The 22,388-nt window shown below is 44.3% G+C and overlaps 1 protein-coding gene across 1 annotated transcript in view; it reads left to right on the top strand.

Moving 5' to 3' along the window:
- Positions 1–22,388, top strand: part of CYB5R4 (cytochrome b5 reductase 4) — a 261,934-nt gene that overhangs the window by 82,939 nt on the left and 156,607 nt on the right. Inside the window, exons 6-7 of the mRNA XM_069726422.1 lie at positions 14,889–14,946; positions 21,453–21,546. Of these exons, the coding sequence (XP_069582523.1) occupies positions 14,889–14,946; positions 21,453–21,546 (152 nt within the window). The remainder of the gene's footprint in view (positions 1–14,888; positions 14,947–21,452; positions 21,547–22,388) is intronic.

Raw genomic sequence — 22,388 nt, 5'->3', positions numbered from 1 at the left:
GAGCAGCACATGACAGGATGGGGACGCAGGATGGAGCAGCACATACCAGGATGGAGACCATATACCAATATAAATGCTCGCCACCCGGGCGTAGAACGGGTTCAATAGCTAGTACTTTATATAGCTGTATTATGCAGTACTGTATATTGCTGAATTATGCAGTACAATACTGTGTTGCTGTATATAGCACAAGCGATCAGACAACAGCAGGTTCAAGTTCCCGAAGGAAACCACAAAGTACTGAAAAAAGTAATAAAAAAAAGTTTTCAAGGTATGAAAAAATATACACAAGGTATTTTCATGTCCATAAAAGTCTAATCTATCAAAATATAAAATGAGCTTTCCCAATCAGCAGACAACATAATGAGAAGAAAGATCACAACTCCAGAATTGTTTTTTTTTTGTCCACCCTAACAGGAAAAAAAATACAATGAGGCAATGAAAACATTGTATGTACATCAAATGATATCGATAAAATAATCATCCCAGGGTGCAAACAGAAATAAGCCCTAACACAGCCTTATTACTGAAAAATTTAAAAAGTTTTTTTTTATACAGTATACGCTTTTAAAAATGTTTCCACCACTCTGATAAAAAAAAATTGCATTTTTTTATTGCTGTAATTGTACCAAAGAATCATGCTTCGAGATCATTTTTGCAAACTGCTGTGGAATTAATGGTGCTATATACAGTTAGGTCCATATATATTTGGACAGAGACAACATTTTTCTAATTTTGGTCATAGACATTACCACAATGAATTTTAAACAAAACAATTCAGATACAGTTGAAGTTCAGACTTTTAGCTTTCATTTGTGGGTATCCACATTAAAATTGGATGAAGGGTTTAGGAGTTTCAGCTCCTTAACATGTGCCACCCTGTTTTTAAAGGGACCAAAAGTAATTGGACAATTGACTCCAAGGCTATTTCACGGACAGGTGTGGGCAATACCTTCGTTATGTCATTCTCAATTAAGCAGATAAAAGGCCTGGAGTTGATTTGAAGTGTGGTGCTTGCATTTGGAAGGTTTTGCTGTGAAGTAAACATGCGGTCAAAGGAGCTCTCCATGCAGGTGAAACAAGCCATCCTAAAGCTGCGAAAACAGAAAAAACCCATCCGAGAAATTGCTACAATATTAGGAGTGGCAAAATCTACAGTTAGGTACATCTTGAGAAAGAAAGAAAGCACTGGTGAATTCATCAATGCAAAAAGACCAGGGCGCCCACGGAAGACAACAGTGGTGGATGATCGCAGAATAATCTCCATGGTGAAGAGAAACCCCTTCACAACAGCCAACCAAGTGAACAACACTCTCCAGGAGGTAGGTGAATCAATATCCAAATCTACCAAAAAAGAGAAGACTGCATGAAAGTAAATACAGAGGGTTCACTGCATGGTGCAAGCCACTCATAAGCATCAAGAATAAAAAGTTTGCTAAAAAACATCTAAAAAAGCCAGCACAGTTCTGGAAGAACATTCTTTGGACAGATGAAACCAAGATCAACCTCTACCAGAATGATGGAAAGTGAAAATTATGGCAAAGGTGTGGTACAGCTCATGATCCAAAGCATACCACATCATCTGTAAAACATGGCGGAGGCAGTGTGATGGCTTGGGCATACATGGCTGCCAGTGGCACGGGGTCACTAGTGTTTATTGATGATGTGACACAGGACAGAAGCAGCCGAATGAATTCTGAGGTATTCAGAGACATACTGATGGCTCAGATCCAGCCAAATGTAGCCAAACTGATTGGTCGTCGTTTCATACTACAGATGGACCATGACCCAAAACATAAAGCCAAAGCAACCCAGGAGTTTATTAAAGCAAAGAAGTGGAATATTCTTGAATAGCCAAGTCAGTCACCTGATCTCAACCCAATTTAGCATGTATTTCACTTGTTAACCCTCCGTCACATACAATATTCGGACTAACGAGTTCACATACAATGTGCCTGTCAGGCGCCTGCTGGAAAAATACCTATAATATCTAATGTTTGCAATTTCAGTGCTCTAAAAGTGATCAGTGACCTTCATAGGGATGTAATAAAAGAGACTACACATAATCAGTTGCAAAAAAAAACATTTACTTAACATAAAACTAATAACTATGAAATACAAACTTTTCAAAACTCCCGCCAAATAGTCCCCAGTTCGACTCTCTCAAAAAAATGTACAAAGAAAATTTTTGAACACAAACTTAATTTTAAGGTACCTTAAGTACTATTAAAAACATATTCAATCAGAAGTAGATGCTGAGGTTTCCCCAGAAAAGTCACACTTGCAGAGCAAATAGCAAGAATTACACACCATTTTTGCATGTGTCAGGCAAATTGCTTTATGACATTTGAGACATTCATAATTTGAAAGCCTTCTGGTTCCCCTTTCCGGTTGGCAGGTGGTGCATCTCCTTCTTTTGTGAGGTGGTGCAGATGGTGACTTTTCACCATCATCTTCTGGGCGGAACCTTTTGAGCTGAACTTGAAGGCGAGAGGGGATACCGATTGTTTTCACGCTTCTCCTGCGTAGCTCTCCAAGTACTAGTTCATGGGCCAATTTTTTCAGATATAATCGTCTACGGAGTGGTTCAAGCTTGTTTTCAAGATAAATTACTTGTGAATTTATACCACCCAAATTCAACATAGCAAAAAATATGACCATTGGCCAGCGTTTGATGTTTCTGCTGACGTTGAAAGTGGAGCACATCTGATCTGCTGTATCCACACCCCCTTTGGTGGCATTGTAAAATGTAATTATCTCCGGGTTTTTTTCTGCCCCACTCCCAGGATCGATGGCAGCATCATCATGAAGTGTTGATAGAAGAAGTACGATTTTTCTGGAATGGCTTCTTGTTCCATTTAGTATTTTTATCTTTTCCAATATAATATGATCCAACTTCTTCATCCTCACCACTGTCACCATCTTGCTCTGTTTCAGAATCCAGGACACATTCTTCCACCTCATCATGAGAATCAATCTCACTTTCCTCTCCTAAATCCTCATTCAGTGTGAGGTCTCTATCATCTAACAGCATGTTTGTTACTTCCTCAACATCAAGTTGTTTGGATAAATTGTACATTTTCCTCTCCATTTCAGCAGATAATCTGAAGCAAGAGAAGGAATATGTTAGGGAACTACTGTATATGCCTGAGCAGCACACTTTCTTTTATAAAATCTCCCTTATTTCTATGAAATATCCTCACATTTTGTGCTATACATTCATAAAACAAGCTAAATAAACTATTGTGATGAATAAAAACATAAAATACCAACCTTACTGAATGTGACGTATTCACATACAATGAGCCTGAGAGATCTGTGCAGCTATATCCTCTCCCCTGAAGCTCTGAAATCCAACTGTGATATCAGGTTTCACAGACCTTCAAGAGACAGGAGACTACCTGGAGGGAGGGGGTTTCCTCACAATCTGGTGAGGAAGGAGAAATGAAAGTAAAAGAGAAGCGCCTGTCAGATCAGTTGTATGTGACGGAGGGTTAAAGACTAAACTTCAGACAGAAAGGCCCACAAACAAACAGCAACTGAAAACCACGGCAGTGAAGGCCTGGCAGAGCATCAAAAAGGAGGAAACACAGCTTTTGGTGATGTCCATGAGTTCAAGACTTCAGGCAGTCATTGCCCACAAGGGGTTTTCAACCAAGTACTAAAAATGAACGTTTTATTTAAAATTATTGAATCTGTCCAATTACTTTTGGTCCCTTTAAAAACAGGGTGGCACATGTTAAGGAGCTGCAACTCCTAAACCCTTCATCCAATTTTAATGTGGATACCCACAAATGAAAGCTGAAAGTCTGAACTTCAACTGCATCTGAATTGTTTTGTTTAAAATTCATTGTGGTAATATCTATAACAAAAATTAGAAAAATGTTGTCTCTGTCCAAATATATATGGACCTAACTGTAAGTGAGTAAAATAATTGCCTTGAGGTATATACTTTCAAAAAATGAGCTTGCTTCTATATAGTTTTCTCTATACTAATCCATTAGGGCATCGCCAAATGTAATATGGCAACAGGGAGCCAATCCAGCAAAATTTCCCTTTAGAGCCATTTTGTGGGCCCAAACAGTAGTACATATACATATTCCCATACTCTGCACAAATTGTGTAAAACTTAAATAGAAATGTCAAATTATAAAGGAAAAATATATATTTTTTCATTTACTCATTCTACGTTCTGATAGATCATGTGAAGGACCTAAACAAACGTACTAAACACTATTTTGAAAACTATAAGGCCACATTTCCACCTTCAGTATTTGGTCAGTATTTTACCTCAGTATTTGCAGGTCAAAACCAGGGGAGTTACAACCAGTAGAATAGAAACACGTCACCACTTCTGGATTTATCACCCACTCCTGGTTTTGGCTTACACATACTGAGGTAAAATACTGACCAAATACTGAAAGTGTGTACGTTGCCTAACTGTCGGTGCACACATTGCAGGTTTGTTGCGTGTTAATGCAGATTTTCCTGCGTAAACTTGTCACAAAACCTGAAAGGTTTCCTTATACCAGCAAAGTGAATGAGAATCCTGGGAGCTAGCAGTCAGACTGTCTACATTTTTGGTATTCTGTTTCTTGTGCTGTGTACACAAATATATACAGTACTTCTCTTTAGACTCCGAGCTCTCAAAGATTGCCAAGGCTGACAAATATGTAAGGGTGGCATGTACAGGGTGTATTAGGAAATCAGAAAAAAAGGAAATAATGCTATGATCTCTTAGATTATGGCCGCCTTGGTATTTCCATCTGAATCATTTATGGTATATTCCCTAACCTCTGTTTCCAAACACAAAGCGAGTGTCAACTGTATTGGCTTAAAAGCAAGAGTGACTGCTGTTGAATAAAGCTGAGTATTGTTTGCATTTGGTTCTTTCTATAATTCTATTTGCCAAATAATAACTGTATTCAGCTTTCCTTTAAAGACAAAGCTTTTCATTGTCCGGTAAAATGGAGGTCCCAGTGACATTCCCATTTTTCAGGCATTTTTTTTTCCATATTATGCATATATGCCACAAATTGTTTCAGATGGTAATTTCTCTTTAAAAGTAACCTGCCAGCTGATTCATGCCTGAATCACAATCAAACATTCAAGGCATCCACTGGAAACTGACCTTTGACATCATCAAAACATCAGAAATGATACTGCGTACTGAAATACCTAATTCATAAGCTATAAGGGTATGTGCACACGATCAGCAATGGCTCATTATTTGTTCAGGATTTGACGCAGTCGAAATTTGCACCAAATCTGCATCTGAGGTCACTGGCAGGTCACCTGCATTATTGATGCATTTTTACATGCGTTGTAATGTGCCAAGCAGCAGCTGCCAAGGCAAACAGGATCATGGGATGCATTAAAAGAGGTCTGGATACACCTGATGAGAACATTATACTGCCTCTGTACAAATCCCTGGTTAGACCGCACATGGAGGACTGTGTACAGTTTTGGGCACCGGTGCTCAGTAAGGATGTAATGGAACTAGAGTGAGTACAAAGGAGGGCAACAAAATTAATAAAGGGGATGGGGGAACTACATTACCCAGAGAGATTAGCAAAATTGGAATTATTTAGTTTAGAAAAAAGATGACTGAGGCTGCTTTCACACATCAGGTTTTTGGTTTCAGGCACAATCCGGCAAATTTGCTAAAAAACTGATCCGGTGTAAGTAGTGAAAAAACGGATGCAAACTGATGCACCGGATCCGTTTTTTAGCTGGATCCGGGTCTATGTACTGCGCATGTTTTTTTGAGTTCCTGTGCATGGAGAGAGAGAGAGAGATCTCCATGCTAAAATCAAAAACAAATCTTCTGGGCATGCTCAGTGTGTGAAAAATGGATTCGGTCGCTGGAAATGTTCTTTCATACATCAGTTCCATGCGTTTATTGCCGGAAATGTCCCTTCAGGCTTTTTTGCCGGACACAAAAAACGTTGCAGGAGACGTTTTTTTGTATCCGGCAAAAAAGCCTGAAGGGACAGATCCGGCACAAAACGGATGAAACGCATGTCCTTCAGGCACAATCCGGCAGTAATTCAACTCTATGGGGAAAAAAACGGATCAGGCATCAGAAAAAAACTGATCCAGATTGTGCCTGAAACTGCCGGATTGTGCCTGAAACCAAAAACCTGATGTGTGAAAGCAGCCTGAGGGGCGATCTAATAACCATGTATAAGTTCTTGGGTACAATACAAATCTCTTTCCGGGGATCTGTTTATACCAAGGAAGGTGAATTTTCTCGGCAGTATAATGTAAATAATTTGTTTTGTAGTGCTATATGCCACCAGGTTTTAAATACATCAGATAGGGATTATATACATTAGTTAGAACTGCTCTGATATGGGTATACCTTGACGTTTGGTAGAGCGGCTTAATATACATTTTTTGCAAAATCGTATCAACCAAATACCCTTTTTTTCTATCTTTTTACTAGCACTTGCTGTCCACTGTGATTTTTTTGCAACAGAGTGTTTTTGGTTTTACTATGCTTTTTTATGTTTTCATGCCACTCATTGAGTAGTAATTGACAATCACCCAGGAACAGCAGAAAACCAGTGAGAGAAACGTAATCTCTTTTGAATAAGTGACAGCAATAGTACTGATTGTTATGTGCATGGATGCTGTGATTGTTGGCTTGTCATATGCATTGGTAGATACAGTAAATGTGCTCCTCTCCTGATGTCTGCTTTCATAATGCTTATATTGCCCTATTGTAAATTTCTGTTCCTCCATTATTTATCCTATAAGTTTCTTAACAAATAATTGTCAGGACTGCTGTGAAGAGGTCCCTCAGTGAAAGCACTATAGCACTTCAGCTGGCCTTTATTCCTTCAATTCTCTGATTTGTTTGGGGTCACAGGTATTCGAATCCCACCAATCGTAAAGTGATGGTATATCCTAGCAATTTGCCATCACTTTATGAAATGGGAAAAACCCTGTAATACAAAAATTTGGTGCCTAGGCAGTCCAGAGGGACGCAAGCTAGATGGTTATTGGATTCAAGCGCAATGTTTTTACCGTACATACTCGAGTATAAGCCGACCCGAGTATAAGCCGACCCCCCTAATTTTGCCACAAAAAACTGGGAAAACTTATTGACTCGAGTATAAGCCTAGGGTAGAAAATGCAGCAGCTACCGGTGAATTTCAAAAATAAAAATAGATGCTCCATACCGTTCATTATTGCCCCATAGATGCTGCATATACAACTGTGCTATATAGAATGCTCTGCACCTTTGATTATGGCCCCATAAATGCTCCTTATAATGTTGTGCCATATATGCTCTGCACCTTTGATTATGGCCCCATAAATGCTCCTTATAATGCTGTGCCCCATATATGCTCTGCACCTTTATGGCCCCATAGGTGCTCCTTATAATGCTGTGCCCCATATATGCTCTGCACCTTTATGGCCCCATAGGTGCTCCTTATAATGCTGTGCCCCATATATGCTCTGCACCTTTATAGCCCCATAGATGCTCCTTATAATGCTGTGCCCCATATATGCTCTGCACCTTTATGGCCCCATAGGTGCTCCTTATAATGCTGTGCCCCATATATGCTCTGCACCTTTATGGCCCCATAGATGCTCCTTATAATGCTGTGCCCCATATATGCTCTGCACCTTTATGGCCCCATAGGTGCTCCTTATAATGCTGTGCCCCATATATGCTCTGCACCTTTATGGCCCCATAGGTGCTCCTTATAATGCTGTGCCCCATATATGCTCTGCACCTTTATGGCCCCATAGATCTCCTTATAATGCTGTGTCCCTTATATGCTCTGCACCTTTATGGCCCCATAGGTGCTCCTTATAATGCTGTGCCCCATATATGCTCTGCACCTTTATGGCCCCATAGGTGCTCCTTATAATGCTGTGCCCCATATATGCTCTGCACCTTTATGGCCCCATAGGTGCTCCTTATAATGCTGTGCCCCTTATATGCTCTGCACCTTTATGGCCCCATAGGTGCTCCTTAGAATGCTGCTGGTGCTGCCATAAAAAAAAAAAAATCACATACTCACCTCTCTTCTCAGGACGCCGGCGCTTTCAATAATTACCTGCTCCTCGTGCGGCTCCGTCTCCAGCACTGACGCTCAGCAGAGGGCGCGCACTGACTACGTCACAGCGCCCTCTAACCTGAGCGTCACTGCTAGAGGACGCTGGAGACGGAGCCGGAGCGAGGAGCAGGTAATTATAGCGCTGCGCTCCCCTTACCTGCTGCGGCGCGGTCCCTGCAGTCCCTGGCTTCTCCGGCGCTGCAGCTTCTTCCTGTAATTGAGCGGTCACATGGCACCGATTATTACAGAAATGAATATGCGGCTCCTCCCCTATGGGGGTGGAGCTGCCTATTCATTTCTGTAATGAGCGGTGCCATGTGACCGCTCAGTACAGGAAGAATCTGCAGCGCCGGAGAAGCCAGGGACTGCAGGGACCGCGCTGGGAGCAGGTAAGTATGATTACACGGCCCCCGCTCCCCCTCCCCTGCTGACACCCGGGTATATGACTCGAGTATAAGCCGAGAGGGGGACTTTCAGCCCAAAAAAATGGGCTGAAAATCTCGGCTTATACTCGAGTATATACGGTATATGTATTTGTGTATGTATGTAGAGCAGAATGCTACAACCTAGCCTAGGTTAAGCAAGTTTATTGTGTGGCTCCCGAAAATGCCCTCTGTGCTGTATAGACAAGTCCAGAATATGGCAAAATTAGAATTTATAAAATTTGTTTGCAAAATGCTAATTTATTTCTCCTTCGCCTCATTGGGGGACACAGACCGTGGGTGTATGCTGCTGCCACTAGGAGGCTGACACTAAGTGATACAAGGAAAGTTAGCTCCTCCTCTGCAGTATACACCCTCCTGCTGGCTCTCAGCTAACCAGTTCTTGCTTTGTGTCTGTAGGAGGCACATGGGTCTGTTTCAGACCCCAACGTTTTTATTTTATTGTTTAATTTTCTGCAAAATTTTTTATTTTTTAATTAACGGAGTGAAGGGGTCGACGGTTCCTTTCAAGGTTCCGATCTCCCTCGAACCATCAACAGGCGAGTATACCTCCCCGTACCCTCTCCTGCGACGTGGGAAGCCATGCCTGAGCTCACTTCAGGGGCGACGGTTCCTTTCATGGTCCCGATCTCCCCACACCAGCAGCAGGCGACCACATGGAGTGTCGCCTCCATGTATCCTCTCCTGGAGCCAGGCCTAATGCCGGACAACTGGCCCTGTCCACCCGGACTGAACTCCGTGGCTGTACAGAGGCCCCTCTCTATGGCGTCCGAGCAGCCCCTACTGTCCCACCACTGTGAAAGCGGATGGCACAAGGAGGCGGACGGGTCCTCTCCACCTCCATAACAAAGGGATGATGGATTGAGGCTTATCCCTGCACCATCCACGCTGCACAGAACAGCGCTGAAACCCCCATCCGCGGCGGCTCCATGCCGGGACGCGCATCAATGGTGAGTGGATCCATCTTCAGAGGGATATCCACATGCTGACAGGCAGCCTCAGCCACTTCCCTGTGGCCCACCTCTCTGAGGTAACGCTCTGGATGGCTGCAAAAATTTAGCCCCTGGCTTTGGCCGATTTTTAGGCCGCATCCTGGAAGTCTTACCTGGAACGACCCACTGGTGACTTCCACCGGCTACAGAAATTTAGGCCCCGGCTTGGGCCTATTCAACATCGTGTCTGTGGCTCCGCCCCCCAAATTGGCGCTTCTCACTCTCTGTGAGATTTTATCAGCTCTGCAACTCCCGGTGGCCATCTTGGTCCACCCGGCCAGCTCACACTGGGGTGACAGTATTTTTGCATTAAAGGGGCACATCGACTCTACATCAGTACCAGGGTAAGGAAGTACCTGGTCTTAAAGGCACACGATTAGTAGTCCCTGGTCTTAAAGGCACATGACCAGTATTTCCTGGTCTTAAAGGCACATGACCAGTATTTCCTGGTCTTAAAGGCATATGGCCAGTATTCCCAGTCTTAAAGGCGTATGACATGTATTCCTTGATCTTTTAAAGCACATGACCAGTATTCCCTGGTCTTAAAGGCGCATGACCAGTATTCCCTGGTCTTAAAAGCGCATGACCAGTATTCCCTGTTCTTAAAGGCGCATGACCAGTATTCCCTGGTCTTAAAGGCGCATGACCAGTATTCCCTGTTCTTAAGGTGCATGACCAGTATTCTCTGGTCTTAAAGGCGCATGACCAGTGTTCTCTGGTCTTAAAGGTGCATGACCAGTATTCTCTGGTCTTAAAGGTGCATGACCAGTATTCTCTGGTCTTAAAGGCGCATGACCAGTATTCTCTGTTCTTAAAGGCGCATGACCAGTATTCTCTGTTCTTAAAGGCGTATGACCAGTATTCCCTGGTCTTAAAGGCGCATGACCAGTATTCCCTGGTCTTGAAGGGTCATGACCAGTATTCCCTGGTCTTGAAGGCGCATGACCAGTATTCCCTGGTCTTAAAGTCGCATGACCAGTATTCTCTGGTCTTTAAAGGCGCATGACCAGTATTCTCTGGTCTTAAAGGCGCATGACCAGTATTCTCTGGACCAATATACATGGTTCCTATCCTACATGGGAGCCGTCGGCTAGCAGGGGCCGCAAGTATTCTAGAAATGTGCAGGCATCTAGAAACATACAGGCATCTAGAAAACGGAAGTTTTTCGTTTCCTGCTCCCTCACCAATGATTTGATGACAACAAGGCTCTGAATATGGATTGGATATTGCCTGAACTTACCAGAGCTTCAGAAACTAAACTCCCTCGAGAGCATTTGCCATTCAATTCGGATAAGCGATTCACTGGACAGAAGCCTCTACGTGGGATGCCATGCCTGGCCTGTTTTTTTTAAAGGCGACGGGTCCTTTAAAGGGCACCGATCTCCCCACACCATCAACAGACGGGCACACGGAGTGTCGCCTCCATGTTTCCTCTTCTGCATCCAGGCCTAACGCCAGACAACCTGTCCTGTCCACCCGGAGACCTGGACTCTGTGGACATACAGAGGCACCCTTTTTGGCGTACGAGCACCCCCCTCTGCATCACCACTATTTAGCGGAAGATGCAAGAAGGCGGACAATTCCTCTCCACTTCCCTGTTAAGAGGTTGATGGATCGAGGGTTCCTAATTTTTATCTCTGCACCGTGAAAAGAGAGCGGCGATGGCAAGAGACTATGACTTGCTGGATGCAGCCGCACATTCTGCCATGGGGCAGATTAACCAGGTAGAATCTCCTGTGGTATACCTACCAGTATCCCTACCCGATGGGTCATCAATTAAAAATACCACGGAGTGTCAGATAGCATATCTGGTTCGTTCCATCTTCGGGTTCGGCGCTCTATCCTCCCTAGCGGCCGCATGGATTGCTAGAGCAATGGTCTCCTGGCTGGAGACCTTAACTACCTTGATTCACACCAGTAACAACTGGCCAATCAAATCCTTTGAGCGGGAGTCTGACAAAGGATTGCATAAGGATTGTCCAGCACAGTCTAGATCTAAGGGATCTTTGTTCCAAACAGGGGAACGAAAAGTAAGATCGACCCTGGACCTCAAACTTCTAGCAACCTTTGACATGGTCCTCCTTCTTTGGATGGAGTCCCTCCGCTCAGCCATTACTTCAACAGAAAAAGGTGCAGTTTCCGGCATCCATCGATATTCGGGGTGCTTACCCTCTGCAAAAATTCCTTCGCCTTTCCATTCGTCAACAGCATTTTCAAGTCACAACCTTGTCCTTCGGCCTTGCTTCCGCACCCAGAGTGTTCGCACGGGTCATGGCAGATGTCATGTTTCTCTTGCACTCTAGAGGCGTGCTCGTCCTGCCCTGTGTGGTCGACTGTCTAGCCGCCCTTCCAGGACTACGCTGAGTTGTCTATATCACTTGCGATACCTTCTCACCTGGGCTGGCAGCTACACTTAGACAAGTTCTCCTCATTTCCAGCCCAGCAGATATCCTTTTTGAGGATGATCCTGCACACTTCTAGAAGGATGGTAATTCTTCCTCGAGACAAGGTCATGGCCCTTCAACAGGGAGCTCGCACAAGGAGAGTTCTGAGGACTTGATTACTCACCCCCTCATTTCATTCGATTTACTAGGAGAGTTCTGAGGAAAAATGGTGACGACAATGGAAGCGGTTTCCTTCGCTCCGCTTGTTTTCAGCAAGTCAAACAGACTTTCAGACAATAGTCTCTGAGCTCCTTCTTCATCCAGGGCCTTTCTCCCGGTTCAATGGTTATTAGTAACTACCAATGCCAGTCTTTTTCTCCCTATCATTGTTCTGGAGATCCGAGTGGTAGTCTTACAGCAGGTCCACTGCCTTCTGGCGGGTCACCCTATCCGAATTCAATTGGATAATGCCACGGCGGTGCCATACGTCAGTCGTTTAGCAGGTACCCACGGTCAGGTACCTCACTTTCTCTGATGGGCCAAAGTCTATTATTCGGTGATCTCGGTAGTATATATCCCAGGAGTAGAACTCTGAACGGCAAACAAATTCAGCCGTCAGGGTTCCGCCTCAAGTCAATGGGAACTTCACCCCGAAGTCTTCCATCAGATCTGCCCTTACTGGAGCTCTCCAGTTGTAGGTGGGATGACATCCAGACTGAAGGCCAATGTACTTGAGTTCGTGGTTCGGCCTCGAGATCCAAGAGCCATCGCACTCCATGCTCTGGTTCTGCCGTGGTACCAGTTTCCATAACTCCCCTTCCACTACTTCCAAAAGCCTTTCGGAAGCAGAAAGGGGCCCCAGTGATCCTCAGAGATCCGCACTGACCACGTCCGTTTTTTGTTTGCGGTGCTAGTATCTTCTCGCCTTATCGCAGCAAAACTGCAAGTAGGGACTTTCTCACAGGGAGTTTTCACACGTAGTTCTTCCCTATCGCATACCGTTAGCTCATTGGGACCTTATTATTCCTAGGAGCCTTACAGTAGGCTCCTTTTCATCCGGGCAGACTTTACTATCAGGGAAAGTCGCCCCTTTTTCCTCTGCAATATTCTCACTCTGACGAGTCTTCGGAGCTAGCTGCTCAGCTCTTTCAGACTTTTTTCCCTTATTACCTTCGAGGCAAGGTTGTCCTCAGGCCATCCCCATCCCTTGTTACCAAGGTGGTACTGTATTACCACTGTTATGAGGGCATAGTTCTTCCCTCATCTCTTTTGGCACCAGTCCACAAAATGGAATGAGTTCCCCCATATTCTGGACAAAGTGAGTGCTCTGAGTAGGTACGTCTTGAGGATGGCGTCCTTCCGAAGCTTGGACGCTTTATTTGGGCTTCCTGACAGTAGAGGAAGGCTTCATGACATTTTCAGGAAGGGTTTAGCCGTTTCATCGACCATGATAACATGGTGAATTCGTTCCACCATCCAGGAGTCCTTCAGTGCTAGATGTCAGCCTATCTCCCTGTCTATCAAGGGTTCTAGGCACCAGGCGTCGGCAAGGCACGCCTGCAAGCTTGCTGATTCGTCCAGTCCGCATGCATTCTTGAAACACTATAATTCCAACACTTCCACAGATGTGAGTCTGGGCAGGCGGACTCTGCAGGCCGCGGTGGCGCACTTGTAAGTAGCGGTTACACAGGGCCTGATCTATTGTTGTCCCCACCCAGGGACTGCTTTGGGACATCCCACGGTCTGTGTCCCCCAATGAGGCGAAGGAGAAATAGGGATTTTTGTGTACTCACCGTAAAATCCTTTTCTCCGAGCCATTCATTGGGGGACACAGCTCCCACCCTGTTATTAGCTTATGATTGTTTTTTATAATCTGACATGCTATACTCTCATATATAATATGACATGCTATACGCTCATATGTTGCTATTGATCTCCTACTGCTTTTGCACCGAACTGGTTAGCTGAGAGCCAGCAGGAGGGTGTATACTGCAGGGGAGGAGCTAACTTTCTTTGTATCACTTAGTGTCAGCCTCCTAGTGGCAGCAGCATACACCCACGGTCTGTGTCCCCCAATGAATGGCTCGGAGAAAAGGATTTTACGGTGAGTACACAAAAATCCCTATTTCAGACTATTCGATGGTGCATTTGGTTTCCACAGACTTGGCGGCTAATTCCTAACTTGATCACGTCCCGATGGGCATTATAACATGATTTGAAAGAGCTGGCATCACCGCCATCTCTCACCGCAACTTTTGTCCTTTCATGATTGTGAGCTTCTGAAGCCAGGCATATGATGCCCAGCTTCAGAGGCACACTGGCATGTCAAGAGGGCATGAAAGAGCCCGCTGTCCATGGAGGAGCCGAAGACCAGTAGCTGAAATAGCAGAAATGCACAAAAGTGTGGCCTAATGCGCTTTTACACATGCCAAATAAGACTGGTTTCTGTATTGCCTCTATTCCGGCGGTGTCACAAGTGACTCAGTTTGCCTCATTATTGTGATTAGTTCCATCAGGGGATTCGTTTGAGTCCTGTTTGTTGAGATTCATACAGAAACCCATATGTAACTGCTCAATATAGAACATACAATTAATGTGAATGTAGCCTTATTCAAATTTTTGGAATGCAGAATGAACAAATACCATTTTAGGAATTGTGGCACACGGGTTCTGATTGAGCTAGACAGCTCCTTGCCTCTCACAACCACCTGGATGCCGTGGATGCTATTGACCGCAGCACCTTAGGGGTTAAACAGCCAGAGATGGTACTTGCACCAGCCCTGGCTGTTGATGCAGGAGCTCCGCTTTCAGGTAAGCTGATTTTCTACAGTGATCATTCTGAGCACAGCTCTTGTGCAAAGATGATCACACTGGAATGTCCATTTGCAAGATCCCTTTCCCAAACAGAACATACCATTTCTAGCGTCAATTAGGAAATAAGCAACTTTTGAAGGTTTTATCTGATCTTTCATTAATTTTTCTACTCTTCTACAGATATGACTGGTTCCAAACAGATTCTACAGTGACTATAGTTATCTATACCAAACAAAAGGTAAGAGAGTAGAAGCTGCTCTATCCAAAATTCACTCTAGGATGTCACTTACTGGACCCGTTAGTCTTTGTACAAATGCAGGGGTCTAATGAATTTCTCCTGATTTCAGTCTGTTGTTTTATTTGTGTATTTATTTAAATGTGTATTTTAATACACATTGTTGTATATACAGTAGTGTTCAAAATAATAGCAGTGTGTTCAAAAACATGAGTTAATCACAAAATCTTTATACTAGTTTTTATTTCCATACATTGGGAATATTGCACACTGTTTATAATCCAAAACATGAAGAAGAGAAATTTATATACCGTATATACTCGAGTATAAGCCGAGATTTTCAGCCCAAATTTTTGGGCTGAAAGTGCCCCTCTCGGCTTATACTCGAGTCACGGTGGGTGGCAGGGTCGGCGGGTGAGGGGGAGAGGGCGCTGAGGCATACTTACCTAGTCCCGGCGCACCTGACGTTCCCCCTGCCCGTCCCACGGTCTCCGGGTGCTGCAGCTCTTCCCCTCTTCAGCGGTCACGTGGGACCGCTCATTAGACTCATGAATATGGACTCCACTCCCATAGGGGTGGAGCCACATATTCATTCCTCTGAGTTGTGCCGGTGACCGCTGACAGAAAGAGCTGCGGCACCCGGGGACAGTGTGACAGGCAGGGGCAGCGTCAGGAGCGGCAGGACTAGGTGAGTATTATATTCACCTGTCCCCGTTCCAGCCGCTGGGCGCCGTTCCATCTTCCCGGCGCCGCTCTCTCTTCCCGGCGTCTCTGCGCTCTGACTGTTCAGGTCAGAGGGCGCGATAACGCATATAGTGTGCGCGGCGCCCCCTGCCTGATCAGTCAGAGCGCAGAGAGACGCCGGGATGAGACGCCGGAACGAGACGCCGGGAGCTGCAATCAAGAGAGGTGAGTATGGCTTTTTTTTTTTTTTTATTATTGCAGCAGCAGCAATGGCACAGCTTTATAAGGAGCATATATGGGGCAAAAATGAATGGTGCAGAGCACTATATGGCACAGCTATGGGGCAAGAAAGAACGGTGCAGAGCACTATATGGCACAGTTATGGGGCAAGAATGAATGGTGCAGAGCACTATATGGCACAGTTATGGGGCAAGAATGAACGGTGCAGAGCACTATATGGCACAGCTATGGGGCAATAATGAACGGTGCAGAGCACTATATGGCACAGCTATGGGGCAATAATGAACGGTGCAGAGCATTATATGGCACAGCTATGGGGCAATAATGAACGGTGCAGAGCACTATATGGCACAGCTATGGGGCAATAATGAACGGTGCAGAGCACTATATGGCACAGCTATGGGGCAATAATGAACGGTATGGAGCATCTATTTTTATTTTTGAAATTCACTGGTAGCTGCTGCATTTTCCACCCTAGGCTTATACTCGAGTCAAAAAGTTTTCCCAGTTTTTTGTGGCAAAATTAGGGGGGTCGGCTTATACTTGAGTATATATGGGGTAATTGTAACTGCTTTGCAGTAAATAACAAAAAATGAACATTGGGATCTTCTAGAAAAATAGCAGTGTCAGCATTTGTCTTTAAAAACTCACAATATGTACTTTTTTTGTGGATTTAGAATTCCTGTGAATCTCTAGCCTAATATTTACTTTTCAAAAAAAAAAAAAGGATCATGAACCGCACGTCCCAAAAATCATACGTTGATCTAAAGCCGCCAGGCAAAAATTTATATAACTGAACATGAGGTTTTCAGTTTAACATTCTGATCAGACTGTATGAAGCCCCCTCGTAGTGGGTCCTACCGCCCTAACGGAGCTTAGCCGTGCAGCGCCCACCGCCACAGCGGCAATGCACCAGCAGGGCGGATGGCCTGTTGCCCCACAGCACCCATGCTGCAAGACTGAGTCCCCATGACTCCAAACCGCGTCGCCCCACCAGCACAAAGCCACAGCAACAATGGCCGCCTCACAGCACCATCACCAAAATGAAAGGAGTACTGAGACTCGCCTTCCTCCAGCTCTTCCATAATTTTTTACTTTTATTCCCACAGTTTTTTAGAACTGCTTCACATCTACAGTGCCTTGCGAACCTTTTCGGCTCCCTGGAACTTTTCAACCTTTTCCCACATATCATGCTTCAAACATAAAGATACCAAATGTAAATTTTTGGTGAAGAATCAACAAGTGGAACACAATTGTGAAGTTGAAGAAAATTTATTGGTTCTTTTAAATTTTTGTGGAAATACCAAAACTGAAAAGTGGGGCGTGCAATATTATTCGGCCCCTTTAACTTAATACTTTGTGGCACCACCTTTTGCTGCGATTACAGCTGCAAGTCGCTTGGGGTATGTCCCTATCAGTTTTGTACATCGAGAGACAGAATTCTTTCCCATTCTTCCTTGGCAAACAGCTCGAGCTCAGTGAGGTTTGATGGAGATCGTTTGTGAACAGCAGTTTTCAGCTCTTTCCACAGATTTTCGATTGGATTGAGGTCTGGACTTTGACTTGGCCATTCTTACACCTGGATACGTTTATTTGTTATTGTAGATTTTGCTTTATGTTTGGGATCATTGTCTTGTTGGAAGACAAGTCTCTGTCCCAGTCTCGGGTCTTTTGCAGACTCCAGCAGGTTTTCTTCAAGAATGGTCCTGTATTTGGCTCCATCCATCTTCCCATCAATTTTAACCATCTTCCCTGTCCCTGCTGAAGAAAAGCAGGCCCAAACCATGATGCTGCCACCACCATGTTTGACAGTGGGCATGGTGTGTTCAGGGTGATGAGCTGTGTTGCTTTTACGCCAAACATATCGTTTGGCAATGTGGCCAAAAAGTTTGATTTTGGTTTCATCAGACCAGAGCACCTTCTTCCACATGTTTGGTGTGTCTCCCAGGTGGCTTGTTGCAAACTTTAAACAACACTTTTTATGGATATCTTTGAGAAATGGCTTTCTTCTTGCCACTCTTCCATAAAGGCCTGACTTTTGGTCAGGTATTGACCAAAAGTCTCTTGTTTTTCTGGAATTTCTACATTTAATAAATAAGTTGTTGAATACACCTATATGAGTGCCAAGTATTTCTACACCGCAGAACTGCGCCAGCACCTGAGGTGAGTGCAAGTGTTTTTATTTTAACGGGAGAAAATATGGGTAATGAGTAGAGATGAGCAAATATGATCGGGTCTCTGCTTTTTCAGCAAGCTGTATCGCTTACCGAATATGCTACAGTGGGAACCCGAATACATGGAGCGCTCCTGCTGATGAGCTGTTCGGCTCTGCAGCTACATGTGTCGCGGCTGTGTGACAAGCACAACATATGCATGGAGAGCCCAACAAACGGGCTCTCCATGCATGTGTTGTGACTGTGATACAGCCGCGACACATGTAGCTGCAGAGCCGGACAGCTCATCAGCAGGAGCGCTCCATGTATTCGGGTTCCCGCTGTAGCTTATTCAGTAAGTGCTATAGCTTGCTGAATAAGCAATGAAAAGTGATTGTTTTAGTAGTGTGAACAACCCTTTTTAATTAATTGTAATTAATTGTATACTATGATAGTTTGAACTTTTAAGAACGTGGCTGTAACACATTTTTTTTATTTTTTACATTTCTTTGTTTTCAATGGGGGATTAAATATGCAAATTACCTTCAAAGAGGACTAGAACTCTAGTGCCACCACTCTCCACAAGGAGAAACATTACCTGTGAGGGTATGTTTCCACGGTCAGGAATGGCTCAGGATTTGCTCAGGATTTGACACAGGTAAAATCTGCACCAAATCTGCTCCTGGAGTCACTGGCAGGTCACCTGTGTTTTTGATGAGTTTTTTCATTACATGCTTTTTTTGTCACTTGAAATAAAGGTAATTGAAAGTTGGCTTCTGGGAAGAAAAAAAAAGTGATTTCCTGTTTGCAGATGTATTGGGGTAGGTTCCCACGGTCAGGAAACGCTGCGGGTTGGACGCTGCGTACATCTGAAGCGTCAAGCCCACAGCGTCCAGATGTTACAGCATAGTGGATGGGATTTCAAGAAATCTGATGTCCACTATGCGTTCAAAGACGCTGGCGGTAGACCTGCGTAAATGGACATGCGGCGCGTCTTTCCAGACCGCAGCATGTCTATTTACGATGTGGAGACGCTCAGTCCCCGCAGCGTAAATTTCCAATAGACTATCACTAGGGTATGTTTCCACATTCAGTATTTGCTGCGGATTGGACGCTGCATACAGCTGCAGCATCTAATCCGCAGCGGCCAGATGTTACAGCATAGTGGAGGGGATTTTATGAAATCCATCTCCACTATGAGCGTAGGGACGCCTCCGGCACACATCTTTATAGACCGCCGCATGTCTTATTTATCTTGCGGATATGCAAGATGAACGGAGCGGGCATGAGCTGCATTCAAAGCACTGCCATTCCGGACCATGGAGACATACTCTTAGATGTGGTAAAACCGTATGTAATTATTAGTCACATGCGTTTTAATTGTGGAAGCGCAGCTTACTATGCATGTGTACCAATTTACATATGTTAAATCTTATTTCACATCCAGAAGTACGTGCAGGCCGGGGTCACACTTGCGAGTGTGATGCAAGAAACTCGCGGGAGTCTCTCGCATCAACGCCCCAGCACTCAGATCGGCGTGTGCGGCTGAATAGAAATACATGCAGCTGCACACTCCGGTCCCAAGTGCCGGCGGCAGTGCTGGGTGTGGATGCGATAGACTTGCGCGAGTTTCTCGCATCACACTCGCAAGAATGACACCAGCCACACCGGAAGTTCCTGAAAGAAGAGAGAGGTCAGTAATATGTAATTTTTTTTTTTTTTTTTTTTAATGGCGTGGGGTCCCCCTATATTTGTTAACCAGCCAAAGTAAAGCAGACTACTGGGACTGGTATTTCAGGCTGGTAAGGAACCAATATCCATGAACCTTACCAGCCTGATGATACCAGGCCGCAGCAGTCTGCTTACCTTGGATGGTTAGCAAAAATAGGGGGATCCCCTCAAAAAAAAAATAGCGTGGGGTCCCCCTATTTTTGATAACCAGCCAAGTAAAAAGCAGACTGCTGCAGCCTGGTATTTTCAGGCTGGCAAGGCCCATGGATTTTGGCCCTCACCAGCCTAAAAATATATATTTTTTTACATTTACAATGGTAACCAGGGTAAATATCAGGTTACTAAGCGCGGCCCTGCGCTTAGTAACCCGATATTTACCCTGGTTACCAGTGAACACATCGCTGGATCGGCGTCACACGCCGATCCAGCGATGTCAGCGGGTGATCCAGCGACGAAATAAAGTTCTGGCCTTCTAGCTCCGACCAGCGATGTCACAGCAGGATCCTGATCGCTGCTGCGTGTCAAACACAACGATATCGCTAGCCAGGACGCTGCAACGTCACGGATCGCTATCGTTATCGTTGTAATGTTGTTCAGTGTGAAGGTACCTTAAAGGTACCTTCACACTGAGCAACTTTACAACGAGAACGACAACGATCCGTGACGTTGCAGCGTCCTGGATAGCGATCTCGTTGAGTTTGACACGCAGCAGCGATCAGGATCCTGCTGTGACATCGCTGGTCGGAGCTGAAAGTCCAGAACTTTATTTGGTCGTCAGGTCGGTGTGATTCCTCATGTTTAACAACAAAAGCAACGATGCCTGCATTGTTTTTTCACAGAGCTAACAACCAGCGAGAACGATAAGTACGTCACTGGATCGCTCCTGCATCGTTCTGGAGTTGCTGTGTTTGACATCTCTACAGCGACCTAACAGCGACGCTGCAGTGATCTAGTTTAGGTCGGATCGTTGTCTATATCGCTGGAGCATCGCTAAATGTGACGGTACCTTAAGTCATATGGCAAGGCTTGTTAAAGGGTCGATATTGACTTTTAGGATTACTCCTTCCAATTGGTGGCACAGAGAGTCGTCTTCCTCTCTGAAAAGGCAATTTGTATATTTAATTTCCCAGAGGAGCATGCATGGCATATTAATCTCTTCACACTGACTAGCCAGGCATGTCATACTCCACAAGAAGAAACACTACCCCTTAGATCCCTTTTCAATTAGGGAAAAGAGTGGTGATTTTAGCTTTTGTTTATTTTTTTGTATTTTTTCAGTTTTTTAAAGCTCCTTTTTTATTTTTAACTTTTTCTTAAGTCCCCCCAGAGAGCTTGAACCTGCAATTTTCCAATTGCTTATACCGTGCACATTGGTTTTCTGTCTGTTCTCTTTCTTGCCCTTTACTCCTCTAAGGAAAACAAATTTGAGCTGCTTTTTTTTTTTTACAGTGGATAGTGAATTGAGACTCGGGGGACATGAAAAAGTGTCCAGTAAGTGAGAAAGGAAGCTGCTTTCTCTGATAACATACATTACACAGTTTCTCATCTTCACCTGCACAATTGATTTATGCAAAGTTTGTTGAAAGGAGTTCCATTTAAAACAGTTTTTTTGTTAGCTCTTTAGAGCCTTAAACAGAGATATTGTTTTTTTTTTGAGTACTGAATAATATGTTCCTTTTCTCTTCAAATTTTGTATTGCAGAATATGAGTTCGGAGATGGTTGTAGTTGATTACCAAGAGAACATCCTCAGAGGAGAGGTATCTGTGGAAGATTACTCCTACCTTCTGCTCATTGGTATGTTTCTATATCACTTTGTCTTACTAGAAATCTTTGCTAGGTGTATTCATCTTTATCTGTTTGAAACCGGCAGCCCTGATGTAAATTGTATTCAGATTATACTGCAACGAACAGAAAGCAAGCTTGGCATGACTATTGCATATTTTAGGAAACATGTATACTGAATTGTATTTTACAAATATTTGTATACCTCCGAAAGAGTTAGTACTTTAAAGTAGAGCACTCATTGCAACTGGTAAAATTGCAAATTGCGTGTAAAAAAATAATAATAATAATTGCCCCTGAATCAGGTAGCATGTATCAGCTGTCATGTTACATTTAAGAAAAAGATAGTTCAAGTCAGTCAAATATCTTTTTCTTAAGTAACTTGAGTCTAATGGTTGGAATATACCGTAACTTCAGAGAATCAGATACTGACTTTGTTGGATTTGTTTAACCCCTTCGCCCCAAAGCCTGTTTTCACCTTCCTGACCAGGCCAATTTTTTTCAATTCTGATTTTTTTCAAGGTCATGTGGGACGAGTTGACGGATGGCACTCGTCCCCATGTTATTCTGTGGGACCATTCACTTGTCCGATTTTTTTCCTTGAGTCGGTCCGAGGAAAAAGAAAAATTGAGTTGCAAAAAATCAGGCCACATATGGATGACATCTGAGTGCAGTACGATTTCTCCTTCGCCTCATTGGGGGACACAGACCATGTTCTTGGGGGACACAGACCATGGGTGTATGCTGCTGCCACCAGGAGGCTGACACTAAGTAATACAAAGAAAGTTAGCTCCTCCCCTGCAGTATACACCCTCCTGCTGGCCCCCAGCTAACCAGTTCTTGCTTAGTGTCCG

Source organism: Ranitomeya imitator, chromosome 5, assembly GCF_032444005.1.
Source record: "Ranitomeya imitator isolate aRanImi1 chromosome 5, aRanImi1.pri, whole genome shotgun sequence".
Classification (NCBI taxonomy): domain Eukaryota; kingdom Metazoa; phylum Chordata; class Amphibia; order Anura; family Dendrobatidae; genus Ranitomeya; species Ranitomeya imitator.
Note: the sequence above shows the minus strand (reverse complement) of the source record. Positions and strands in the feature narration are given on the sequence as shown.